This window comes from Microtus oregoni, unplaced genomic scaffold (assembly GCF_018167655.1).
Source record: "Microtus oregoni isolate MIOR12 unplaced genomic scaffold, Mior012 000003F_ref0000135, whole genome shotgun sequence".
NCBI lineage: Eukaryota > Metazoa > Chordata > Mammalia > Rodentia > Cricetidae > Microtus > Microtus oregoni.
The window spans coordinates 22,977,599-22,989,839 of NW_024543062.1; the positions used below are offsets into that span (position 1 = coordinate 22,977,599).

General features: G+C 46.5%; 1 protein-coding gene across 2 annotated transcripts in view; it reads left to right on the top strand.

Annotated features, from left to right (window-relative positions):
* Ptpn11 (protein tyrosine phosphatase non-receptor type 11) overlaps positions 1-12,241 on the top strand; it is a 71,030-nt gene that overhangs the window by 43,636 nt on the left and 15,153 nt on the right. Inside the window, exons 8-13 of one of the 2 annotated variants that reach the window (XM_041648007.1) lie at positions 2,059-2,138; positions 2,240-2,398; positions 5,327-5,458; positions 9,737-9,903; positions 10,748-10,815; positions 11,298-11,449. In XM_041648007.1, the coding sequence (XP_041503941.1) occupies positions 2,059-2,138; positions 2,240-2,398; positions 5,327-5,458; positions 9,737-9,903; positions 10,748-10,815; positions 11,298-11,449 (758 nt within the window). The remainder of the gene's footprint in view (positions 1-2,058; positions 2,139-2,239; positions 2,399-5,326; positions 5,459-9,736; positions 9,904-10,747; positions 10,816-11,297; positions 11,450-12,241) is intronic. The other variant, XM_041648008.1, reaches the window with a different exon arrangement.

Here is a 12,241-nt window from a genome sequence, read left to right on the forward strand (position 1 = left end):
GCTCTTGGTGACTCAGTGTTAGACTAAGGAATGGGTCTCAGATCTGAGAGCTGTCTCTGCTCCTCGTGACTTGTCTGTAAGATAGGGGTAGGTACACCTCCCTCTGGGCCTCGATTTCTCATTTGGAGAAAGGAGAACCTACTGGGCTTATCACCTTCTGCTGGCTCAGCTTCTACAGATAAGGCACCTTGTGAGTGCCACAAAGTTGGGCCTCCCTGTAGCCTGCACCAGTAAGAACCCCATCTTTACACAAGTTGGAGCTCATCTCTCCATGGAGGTGACTCTGCTGTTGCACATCCCGGTGTGACCTCAGCTGTGACTAGTGTGGGCACAGAACAGGGTGCTTTGGAGTGCTGGGGATTGAACTCCAGGCCTTCCACACTCAAGGTAAGCATTCTGCTACTGTGCTATATCTCCAGCCCTCTTGGTGCATTTATTCCTCTGTGTGTGTGTGTGTTCCACATGGCTGTCTATCTGTAGGTGAGGATGCGGTACCGGAGAAGATGGGGGAAGGGGAGTGAACGACAGGGAGTCATTGCTCTCATGAGAAAAGTAAACAGGAGTTTGCAGAGAAGTGTGTATATGTAGCTGTCGAGAAAGGGGTCCTGGCAGTATTGGGGAGCCTCTTTGTTTTTTTTTAAAGACAGGGTGTGTAGCCCCAGCTGTCCTGGAACTCACAGAGAATTGCCTGCCTCTGCCTCTCAACTGCTGGGATTAAAGGTGTATACCACTACCACCCAGCTAAAATTAATTTTAAAAAGTTTTGTTTTTAGAGACAGGGTTTCTCTGTGTAGTCTTAGCTCTCCTGAAACTTGCTCTGGAGACGAGGCTGGTCTCAAACTCACAGAAATATGCCTGTTTCTGTCTCCCAAGTGGTGGGATTAAAGGTGTGCACCATCACAGCCTGGCGAGCCTCATTCTTTATTTCTTAAGTTTTCTCCTCTCTGAGCTCTGCTGGTTCTCACTGTAAAGTGCAGCTGTAGGAAAGCTGAAGGGAGCAGCTGCTCACAGTGTCTCAGATGACCTACCTACTGCTGTGGTAATGAGCCCATCAGATGTTTCCACTGAGCCTTTTTTTTTTAATGTTGGTAACTGAACCCAGGGCCTTGCTACACCAGCTCTTAAAATTTTTGTTTTGTGACAGTTTCCCTAAGCTGCCCAGCCTTGAACTTCTTTTATTTTGCGACAGTTTCCCTAAGTTGTCTAGGCCTTGAACTTATTTAATTTTGCGACAGTTTCCCTAAATTGTCCAGGCCTTGAACGTCTGGTTCCCCTGTTTCATCCTTCTGAGTAGCTGGGATTGTGGGCCTGCACCATCCTATGAGCACTGTTGCTAATTCCCATTGTAAAATATGTTGTTTTTGATAGAGCACTCAGATTTTTATACCAGTAATGTATTTTGGTATAGATAAGGACAACTGATACTTTATAAATTCTGTTTTATACATTCTATATATTCCTTTGCCTCTTTAAGAAACTTTTTACTATGGGGGATTTGGAATATGTTAACAAATAGAAGCTGAGTGTAGCTGTAGCCTAGCTTCAGCAGCAGCCAGCTTGTGTACAGTCTTGTTTTGTTTGTTCTCTGATCCACTTCTCTTTCCCTGGATGATTTTGAAGAGCTTAGACGTCATTGTTGGTATTTTAATCTTTTTTTTTCTTTTTTTTTTGTATTTTAATCTTTTTAAAAACAAAAACCATTTGGGGATATAGTTCAGTGCACAGTGTTTGCTTGGCATGCTCCGGGTCCTGGGTTCAATCCCCACCTTTACCACCAAACCCAAACAGAAAGAAAGCCAACAGGCACCTTAACCTTTACTCATGGGAAGTTACAAAAATGACTTAGAAGGTGCTCAGCACACAGTCCTTGCCTCCCTCCCCTTGCTGACTCCTGCACCTACAGCATCACCAGACGGGAGTTCTGAGAAAGCGCTGTGCTGTGCCTTGTCACGTTTTGGTTGATCTTGTGAAGTACTCACTGTTAGATTGGCTTGGCTTAAGGCCGCTTGGCTTGTGCTGAAGCTCTGAGGACTGACTGACTGTCATCTTTCTCCTTAGTTGATCACACCAGGGTTGTCCTGCATGATGGGGATCCTAATGAGCCCGTTTCTGATTACATCAATGCGAATATCATCATGGTAAGCTTGACTTTCACTGTGTTTTCTGGTCTTATGTTGTTAGTGTCTTTATACCCGTGACACCACCTTTCAAAGGTTTGAAGACTTTTCTTAATTTCTAGCCTGAATTTGAAACCAAGTGCAACAATTCAAAACCCAAAAAGAGCTACATTGCTACTCAAGGCTGCCTGCAGAACACAGTGAATGATTTCTGGAGGATGGTGTTCCAGGAGAACTCTCGCGTCATTGTCATGACCACAAAGGAGGTGGAGAGAGGGAAGGTACGCACTCTGCCCCCAGCACCTGATAAAATGTTCTTAAAGTATCGGTTGTGTGGTTCTTCTGCACTGGGTCCTACCCCTAGCTGTACTTTCCTGCAGTAACTCCATTTTGCTTCTTGGTGTTGCCTGTTTGGAAGCATCTTTCAATATTAGCACACTGTTAGTACACATTGTCCTGTGTCCTGTAGCCTTGTGTTTTGTGCTATGGGCGAACCAGTCCTCTAGCTGCTGTAGGGTGGTTTTATTCAGCTGAACAGTCTTGTTTTTCCCTGCATTTCTATGCAGACTGTGGCCTATGTTTGCCTGGATTAAATGTCAAGAATTATTGGGTGTCTATGTGTGTGTGTTACTTTGGATCAGCCACCTAGCCACCCTCTAGAACTGTCAAACCCTGCCCCCTTCCCCCCCAAACCTCATAGTCTTGAACTGAGCTCCCCACACTCTTAGGGTGCTGTGGGTTCCTAGAAGTCAATGTGTCACACCTCCAGGAAAGCAAACATCTTGAAAGTCCGTGTTATTTTTGCATCATCTCAAAGTGAAATCCATTTATAGGTTTTTAATATGGAAGCATCTTGGTTTTTATTTGTGTTCTAGCCAGAGTTTTTGTTTGGATATTCTTTATTGGTTTATAAAAAGATTGAGTGCAATTTTATAGTCACGTGTAGAAGCTAACCTGAGACAGATTGGGCTCTTGGGAGTTGAGCCTGGCAACTGAGGGGCAAGTGGTTGTGCAGGGTTCTGGTTGGTGTGCTTCTACATGCCTTCAGCAGTGATGTCAGGTGTCCTGAGTTCTTGGGTAGTTACAAGTCCTCCCAGTTCCACTTACTGCTCGATGCTCTGTAAGATGTCACGTTGGGCCTGTAGTTGAAGAATTGGGTCAACCACTATTGGAAGTACAGTTGGAAATTTCAGAGTAGACAGATTGGGCAGAGATGGGCCTGGTACTGTGGCCTAGCCCTTACCTTCTTGTATTCTCTGTTGAGGTCTCTGTAGTGCCCAGAGCAATCCTATGAATTGATTGTCCAAAAAACAGCACTATATATTGAGGATGATAGAATCCTATCAGATCTGTCAAACACAGCCTCTCCTCCTTCCTTGGGTGTCCTCTCTGGGTTAATCACTGAACTCTGTAGGTAACTGTGCTCTTGTTTCTTGTCACCTGTAAGCTGCTCTGTATTTCTAGTCCTGGGTGCAGATTTCTTTTGCTGATGCTGGCATTGTTGGTTTTAGAAAGTGAATGTTGTAGGTGACTACTTCCTGAAAAAGAGAAACAACACACTTTGCTTCAGACTCGTCACCTGGTAGATGCAAGTTCATCCCTCAGATGGACAAGACCTCTTTTCTTTACATCATTGTTACTATCTTTCTCCACTGCCTGGTGTTTTTTGTTGTTCTTGTCTTTTTGTTTGTTTGTTTGTTTGTTTTTTTTTTTTTTTTGGTTTTTCGAGACAGGGTTTCTCTGTGGTTTTTTTGGAGCCTGTCCTGGAACTAGCTCTTGTAGACCAGGCTGGTCTCGAACTCACAGAGATCCGCCTGCCTCTGCCTCCCGAGTGCTGGGATTAAAGGCGTGCGCCACCACCGCCCGGCTGTTTGTTTGTTTTGAGACTGTGTTTTGCTCTATAGTTCTTACTGGCCTGATATTTACTATGGAGACCAGACAGGGTTTCTTCATGTAGTCCTGGCTGTCCTAGAACTCACTTTTTAGACCAGGCTGACCTCAAACTCATAGAGATCCACCTGTCTCTGTCTCGCAAGTGTTGGGATTAAAAGCATGCACCCTCACCTCCTAGCTGACCAGGCTGGTCTTAAAAGTGAAGTAATTCTCCTGTCTCTGCCTCTGGAACTACAAGTGTGCACACTCAACTTTCAGTCCATCTGTTCAGGGTCCCACTATGCAACTCTGGTTGGCCTGGAACTTGCTGTGTAGAGCAAGTTGGCCCTGAGCTCACAGAGACCCACCTGCCTCTGCCTCCCAAGTGCTGGAACTAGTAGTGGAGTGTGTGTGTCCCACCTGTTCTTGAAGCCAGCAGCAATTGCAGACTGTGTTCTCAGTTCTGGGAAGCTGGTGTGTGTGTGGGGTGGGTAGAAATCTGAATATAGAGAAAGCAATGGTGGGACAGTGTTAGCATGCTTCTCATTCCCAGATTCCTTCCTTGCTTTCCCCTCAGAATGACTGGTGGAGTGTTGGGATTGGAAATTCTGCTTGCTAGGGACAGTCTTGGATTGGCTGGTCGCTCCTCTTTTGTCGCGCCCACCTAGACCAGCAAGGAAGACGCAACACCGGAGCTCTTCTTGCAAGCAGTTTATTCAGGACCTTGTTCACAGCAATCTTTCTCCTTCTCTTTTTCTTTCTCTCTCTCCCCGGGCAAACCTTTCCCAGCCCTTAAAAAGGCACAGGCCGCCAACCCCGGATTGCCAGGTGGGCACTGCCCATAGGTTCATGCATATGCAAGCAGCTGACGATCATTGCGTGATAATAGCATGAGTCAGGCCTTAGCCATATTAGGAGTTGATTATCACGGAGAGCACTTGCTTTCGGGATCGCGGAGGGCGGAAGCCAGCACCATCAGGTGCAGCTCCACGCAGCTCTCTACACATTGCCATCAAGTGCGGCTCTATGCAGCTCTCTACACTCTTTGCTTCTGTCATTCTCAGAGCTGACTGGGCAGGTGTTGACTCTGCTTTGGCAGGTGGGCATTGGGGTGGGGATAGGGTGGGGACCAGGCTGATCTACCACATCTCCTCTTTTCCCTTTTCACCTGCTTTGCTTATTTGAATTATTCCTTTCTTTTCTTAGTAACCTAAGGGAAGGTGGTAGGCTCCTTTCCTTGTTGATGTCATGAGCAGGACTGGGACACTTGTTTTCTGCTGGTTTGGACTTTCATTCGGGGTTTGGACATTAACCTCTTTTCCTCTGGTTCCTTCCAGAGCAAATGTGTCAAGTACTGGCCTGATGAGTATGCACTCAAAGAATATGGGGTCATGCGTGTTAGAAATGTCAAAGAAAGTGCCGCTCATGACTACACCTTAAGAGAACTCAAGCTCTCCAAGGTTGGACAAGTAAGTATATTGTCGTATTCTAGAGACTGTGACTTCCCATGGTTCACAGTCATTGTGGTGCTCCTGCCAGCATTAAACCTTTGTCCTGTCACTCACTGATTGAATGGCCACATTGGGTGCTTTGTAGATGCTGGGTTCGGTTCAGCACTGCCATGTCTTGTGAATAAGACAGGCACAGATCCTGCCCTCACAGAGCCTGGAGAGATGTGGGTAAATGTAGCTACCAGCTGCTGGCCTTCAGCTCCTGTGACATGTCCTAGAGTGACTGGTAATCCGGGCAGTGATGGCGCATGCTTTTAATCTCAGCACTTGGAAGGTAGAGGTAGGCCCTGTGAGTTTAGGGCCAGGCTGGTCTACAGAGTGAGTTCTAGGACAGCCAGGGCTACACAGAGAAACTCTGTCTGGAAAAACAAAACAGAAAGTGACTGGTACAATGAGGCAGGATGCATAGGGGAGGGCCCCTGAAGGGGTGATGCTTGCTGAGATGACAAGTGGAGGAGCCATACACAAAAGCAGAGGGAGTAGGGAGTACCCTGGGCCTCTCTGTGGTCAGGGTCAGTGTGGCAGCTTTTTTTCTCCCCTCGAGACAGGGTTTCTTTATATAGTCCTAGCTGTCCTGGAACTCACTTAGTCAGACCAGCCTGACTTTAAACTCACAGGAATCTGCCTGCCTCTGTCTCAGAGGAGTGCTGGGATTAAAGGCGCATGTGACCACGCCCAGCTTTTGTCAGCTGTTTTTCATGGCTCGTGGCTCAGGATTGGTCATGGAGTGGCTAGCTCCAAAACAAAACAGGATTTGGTTTGGAGTCATTTTTATTTCATATTTAGAAGGGCTTAGTTTAATGTCTTTGGGGACTCCAAGAAACCGCTCTCGTCCTTGTAGATTACATCCATGCACAATGAGAAGCCATGCTTCAGGCCGATGTGTTCATTGTGGCTTCCCCTGCTGTCTAATTCAGCCTTCTGGGCTTAGGTATTATTTGTGTCACATACTGAAGTTCTGGCTTTAGGAAAATGGGATATAGGGTAGGAGAGGTGGCAGGGCATTGAGGAAATGTTCTCTGGTTAGGCCACATTGGGAAGAATCTTTAAAAAAAAAATTAGTTTGAGCCAGGTGGTGGTGGCGCACGCCTGTAATCCCAGCACTCGGGAGGCAGAGGCAGGCGGATCTCTGTGAGTTCAAGGCCAGCCTGGTCTACAAGAGCTAGTTCCAGGACAGACTCCAAAGCTACAGAGAAACCCTGTCTTGAAAAAACTAAAAAAAACCCAAACAAACAAAAAAATTAGTTTGACTTATTTATTTATATTCTTATGTTATTTATATTCATCATATATATATTATACTATATATTATTATATTATTATTTTATATTATACACTATACTATAATCTACTTTATAATATATTTATATTATACTATATATTATATTATTATATAATATATATTTATATTCATTATTATTATTACTATTATTATTATGAGACAGGATTTCACTCTATATCCCTGGATACAGAACTGGCTATAGAGACAGGATGACCTCAAATTCACAGAGATCCTCTTGCCTCTCCCTTTCTAGTGCTGGGATTAAAGGTGTGTGCCACCATGATTGGCTGAATATTTTTATTTTATTTTATTGTGTTTATTTATTTCAATTGAGAGTTTCTCATTTTGTAGCCCTGGCTGACTTGGAACTTGCAATATAGGCCAGGCTGGTCTTGAACTCACAGAGATCCACCTGCCTCTTTCCTGTGTGCTGGAATGAAAGGTTTACAATGTCTAGATTGCTGTTCTTGGTCCTTTGGTTGGGAACAGACTAGGAAGGAAGCAGTGTCAGGCCCTTGGAAAGTCATTTGCAGGACATCGGGACAGTTCAGCTATTGAAGGAGAAAGAGAGACCAAAGTGTCTTCGAATTTAGAAAGTCTGACTGGACAATAGTGTTATGTCAAATGTGAGAAAAGCCAAAAGCAGAGCTGCTGTGTGGATGTCGACTTCCTTCTGGATGCATTGAGTTGAACCTTTGCGAGTCATGTACATCAAGTGTCTGGACAGTTGTGAGTGTAACATTTGTTCCTAGCATTGTGCTGCTTGCTAGAGACAGCTGGGGAGTAACACAGATATTGCCCCCACTCTCTCAAGTTACACCCCACTGTTTAGAGTACTTTGAACCCAGGAATCACACACCCTAATATGTCACTGTAAAGTGCAGTTAGGGCCAAGTCAAAGGATGCAGTGTTTTGAGATGGGTCAGGAAGGAGGTTGGTATTTACCCTAGTGATGTAGGTAGCTGGAGCTGGCACTTACACTCTGCTCTGTAGAACTAGAGGGGCTAAGGTATTTGCAGGTAGAGTTTAGGACCAATTGGAGGCTACTACTTACCGTGGTAAGATGGTGGGGCTTGGCTGGAATGGTAGCAGTGGAGTGGGACAGCAGAGGGCTAGCTTGGGATTCTTATAGAGGAAAATGATGGGTTAGGTGGTGGTGAACACAGGATGACCCACAGCCTCCAGACTTCCTGAGTGGGCTGCAGGAGGAGCAACAGGAGTCCTGTAGAAATGCCTTTGATCCATGGAAGTGCAAGTATCAGAGAGGCTGGGCAAAGGACAGTGACCCGTGATTGTGGGTGGGCTGTCTCCCTTATGTGCTGAGGGAAGGAGGAACAGAGCCTAGAGCTGGTGATGAACAGAAAGGGGTCTGTTTCCTTTACTCTCTGAAGGGTGTGTGCATGGGCTGTACATGCTACAGGAGGTGTGTTCATCATGGCACGCCTGTGGAGGTCAGAGGACAGCTTTCAGAGGTTGGTTCTCTTCTACCGTGGAGATTCTGAGGATTGAACTTGGGTTGTCGGGTTTTGTGGCAGGTGCCTTTACCCACTGAGCTGCCTTGCCAGCTGCCCTCTTGTGAGGTTTCATGATGAACTGCCAGGGTTGTCAGTATTTCTGAGTAGCAGGCAGTTTCTTTCCCTTGGTGCTAGTGAGAAGCCATTTGTCTTGGCACCCCCACCCCCACCTCCTGCTCCCCTGCCTTTTCCTTTGAAAGGTGTGACTCTACTGTGTGTCTTCTCTCTGGGTACTGAGATGATGTTGCTGGTCTTGTTCCATCTTGCCTACCAGGAGATTTTGAGAGGAAGATGTGGGAGATGTTGGCACACGTGTGCCTTTACAGTGGTCTGGGGGGCTAACATGGATCCCTCTGGCTCCTGCCTTGCTGATAACAGATCACCCACGTGTACAGCTCTGATATACAGCGATGCCTTGGCTCAGAAAGGTATTGCTACACAGTGAGTCTGTGCATGCTCCATTTCTCTTGCTGGCCTGTCTGTGACCCATGAAGCTATTTGAGTTTCAGGTAACTTAGTAACAACAAGGCAGTTTTTCCATGACATCAGCAAATTAAATGTGTATAGCACACAAGAGAGTTTTTCTTTTCTTTTCTTTTTTTTTTTTTTGTTTTTTGTTTTTTGTTTTTTCGAGACAGGGTTTCTCTGTGGTTTTGGAGCCTGTCCTGGAACTAGCTCACAAGAGAGTTTAATCATGGCAAGAGTCCTTGGATATGAAAAGGTTCCCAGTGGTGATTGGTATTGTAGCCTTCCTCCTTCTGTCCTCCTGTCTTTCCCTTCCTTTGTCCTTTCCTCCCTCTCTTCTTCCTTTCCTTTTATCTGTGGTCCCAGTGGCCCTGGTGCCTCTGTTGGTCCTTGGCCATTGTCACTCAGAACAGCCAGGATGTCCTCAGTTCCCAGTTACTTCCTGCTTGCTGGGAGAAGCTCTTTGTTCAGCTCCTTTAATCCCTCTGTGTTAGAAAGATTTCTTTACGAATGGATGTGAAGGCTTGAGTTATGCAATAGTGACTCTATAGTAAGGGGCTCCCTAGGATCCCATATAATTCACAGAGCCCATCTTCCAGCTATGGCAGTGCTGTCATGGGTGTGGGTCTGAGGCACCGAGGGTGAGGATACAAGATGACGGGAGCAAATGCTTGAGGGGAGGCCAGAGTTTGCCAGGTTGCAATTCCACCTGCCCGAGGAAGAAGGGGAGCATGGCCTAGTGTGATGATTCAGGGCTGCGCTTTGGCTACAGTTAGCCAGAGAACAAATTGCCATGCTGGATGTTTTAGATCATCTGACAGGCAGATTCTCCCTCCAGGCTGGTCCATTGATTCTTGGAGAAGCACTCCTGGGAGCCAGAGATTCTGGGTTTTCCATTCTTGAAGGTTCTAGGAAAGCTCAGAAGCCATGAATCCTTAACCCTTGATTTATTTAATTCTGTTCTGGCTTTTCTTGGCTCTACTCCAGGGAAATACAGAGAGAACCGTCTGGCAGTACCACTTTCGGACCTGGCCGGACCATGGTGTGCCCAGTGACCCTGGAGGTGTGCTGGACTTCCTGGAAGAGGTCCACCACAAGCAGGAGAGCATCATGGATGCAGGCCCTGTTGTGGTTCATTGCAGGTGACAGCCCATCTTGGTTTCTTTTAAACTCAGAGGTCTGGGAGTCTGCTCTCTTTGGAGATGTGACCCAGTCTTCCCAGGACTCTGCTCTTCCAGCCTCCAGTCACTTCCCAGTTGGGGCTCTGGAGGCTGCTCCAGGGTCACATGGCAGAGTGTGTGGGCTATGGGATTGTATTTGGGATGGTTTGTTTCCTAAACTCTCACCTGAACCAATCTAGAAGGGAGGAAAACTTCCATTGTCCAGAGGTTTGTTTGTTGTTATTTTGTGATAGGATTTCACGATGGAGGCCAGGTTGACCTCCCCTGCTTCTTCCTTCCAAGTGCTGGGGTAGCAGGCCTGTACCACCATGACCGCCCCCCCCCCCCGCCCCCGTTTTGTTTTGTTTTAAAGCCACCATTAATGTAGGCTTTGCAGCTGGGTGGCTATTTAGGAAAGAAGTGAACACATTTCTTTCTTTGAATGTCTACTATGGCCTTTAAGACAGGAAGCCACGAGTCTGTGGGCAAGTTTCTATGCTCAGAAGTGCCATAATTTTCCAGTTGTTTTCAAGTAAACTTGGGAGTAGAGAAAAGATGTCATGGGCTGCTCAGGGCCTCCATGCTCAGCACTGTGAACCTCGGGCAAGCCCCCATTGCACGGATGAGGAAACAAGGATACCCTAAAGGCCCATATCAGAAACAGGGAACTGACAGCTTAGGGATGGGGTAGGGAGAAACTGATGTGTACTGTGACCAATGTTGTCTAGACCTACAGAGCAGAGCCTGTGGACATTAATGGCTTGATTCCAATGTGAAACCCCCACAAGTGACTCTAGCCTCCTGCTATTTATTCTTCTACCCACAGTGCTGGAATCGGCCGGACAGGAACATTCATTGTGATTGACATCCTTATTGACATCATTAGAGAGAAAGGTAGGTCATCTGGAGGGCAAGAAGGCACAGTTTCAGTTTCTAGTTTGTGAGAGGAGAGTGCCAGGGAAAGTAGCCTAGGAGAGAGAATTCACAGGAGAAAGAAAGAAGTGGTCGTTTAAATGTGGATGAGGTTTACTTTCAGTGAGTTCCCCTGTTTAGCTGTGTTATAAAACAGTGTTCTAGAGTTCTGCTCCCACCACTGTGCCTTCTGTTACCCCTGTTGTGAGCCCCTCCAGCCACTCGTTCCTTGCCTGTGAGGTGAGCTGGCATTCTTGGGAACTGAGGGGCTTTGGACCCTAGCACTTTGTCCTAACAGCTCCTGACATTGTCCTGAGCATTAGCTCAGGAGTCCTGTTGTGTTCCCCATGACTAGTGGTGTGGGAAAGACTAGCTCTGTGTCCCTTCCTGCTGTGGAAAGTGGGTGCCCAGCAGCTCTCCCTGGCCTCATGCATTCCTGCAGCTTCAGAATCTTTGTTTTGCAGGTGTGGACTGTGACATTGATGTTCCTAAAACCATTCAAATGGTGCGGTCCCAGAGGTCAGGGATGGTCCAGACAGAAGCACAGTACCGGTTCATCTATATGGCCGTCCAACATTACATTGAGACGCTTCAGCGCAGGATTGAGGAGGAGCAGGTATGGAACAAGGGGCTGGCACATGGGCTCAGCTCCAGACCAGGCCGCCTGGACTTGTGCTCTTAGAGTGAGAACATGGGCTTTCTTTTTCTAGAAAAGGTTAACACAGATTTCCACCCCTGTGGTCTCTCTGGAAGGTATGGCCATCCTCTGCCTTCTAGGTCAGCGAAGTGTGGTGTTATTGTCATGAGCTGACAGTCCAAGGCTTTGCCATACAGAAAGGAAGTGACTTTTATGTGCCAGACTTAGAACTCAGCCTACAGTTTCCAGCTTGCTTCAGCTTTGATCTAGGCTGGTCTATCCTGATTTCATTTTGTAAAATGAATGCCTTGTTCTTAATAGAGCATGGCAGTTTGAGCCACTAATTTGGCTGCATTGAAACAGTGAATTTCAATTTTAATAAGCTGTGCATAATGAAGAGTGTGCAGTTGGAGCCTTTCCATGTGAGGCTATTCAGAACAGATACAAAGCTGAGTTAATTAGGATGCGATAAGCAGAGGGAGATGAGGAGAGTTGTTCTTTTTGGGGAGCTTTGCTTATTCCCCTCCTGAACCCCATTGTGCTGCAGCAGATGGATGATATCTGAACACCAGCCACATTTGTCCTTTTTACTGCTATTGCTTTCCAAAAATCACAAGAGAGGGGACTCGGTGTATGTCACAATGTGGCAGGCTGTTTCTTAATGGGTAGCTTTATTTTTTTTTAAAGACCATCTCACTGTGTAGCCCTGGCTGGCCTGAAACTCACTATGTAAATAAGGCTGGTCATGTACTCATAGAGGTGTGACTGCCT